The sequence below is a fragment of the Merops nubicus genome, unplaced genomic scaffold (genome assembly GCF_000691845.1).
Source record: "Merops nubicus isolate BGI_N331 unplaced genomic scaffold, ASM69184v1 scaffold1260, whole genome shotgun sequence".
Lineage (NCBI taxonomy): Eukaryota > Metazoa > Chordata > Aves > Coraciiformes > Meropidae > Merops > Merops nubicus.
In genome coordinates, this window is record NW_008583321.1 from 3,657 (window position 1) to 4,138 (window position 482).

The 482-nt window shown below is 53.9% G+C and overlaps 1 protein-coding gene across 1 annotated transcript in view; it reads right to left on the reverse strand.

The window, feature by feature from the left end:
• Positions 1–482, reverse strand: part of MRPL38 (mitochondrial ribosomal protein L38) — a gene marked incomplete at its 5' end in the record, with an annotated part of 3,325 nt that overhangs the window by 1,149 nt on the left and 1,694 nt on the right. The window contains one exon of the mRNA XM_008940138.1: positions 1–92. This exon is cut by the window's left edge and continues 1 nt beyond it. Within this exon, the coding sequence (XP_008938386.1) occupies positions 1–92 (92 nt within the window). The remainder of the gene's footprint in view (positions 93–482) is intronic.

Sequence of the window (482 nt, forward strand, 5' to 3'; positions counted from 1 at the left end):
GGGGGAAGAAGGCCAGCCCTGCCGGCGTCATCGCATCCTCGTGCTTTCTGTAGAAGTCAAACGTGCTGAAGGTTCGCAGCTTGAGGCTGTGGCTGGAAACAAGACAAGCACAAGAACAGAGGTGAAACTACAGCACAGTGGTAGGTAACTACTTCCCCACATCACCCCAGCACCGGCACAACCGAGATGGAAAAGGTAGTCAGCCAAAGAAAATCTCCCAGCTTCTCCAGCTCTGCGCTGGAGAACCGCTTTCTCAGCAGCCTGTCGTAAAGCAACTGGACTCAGCAGGGCCTGTGGGGCTGGGACTGTGGCTTCAGGTGACACATAAGCTCCAAGCAGCCCCGAACAACCTTGCAGATTAAAAGGAACTGCTCTCCTACAGCAGTAACAAGCACATGATCATAACAAGCAAGAACAGCCAAGTGAGCATGAAGCTGCCCAGGAGAAGCCTGAATTACAACGGCATCGGCCTCACGTCCTCG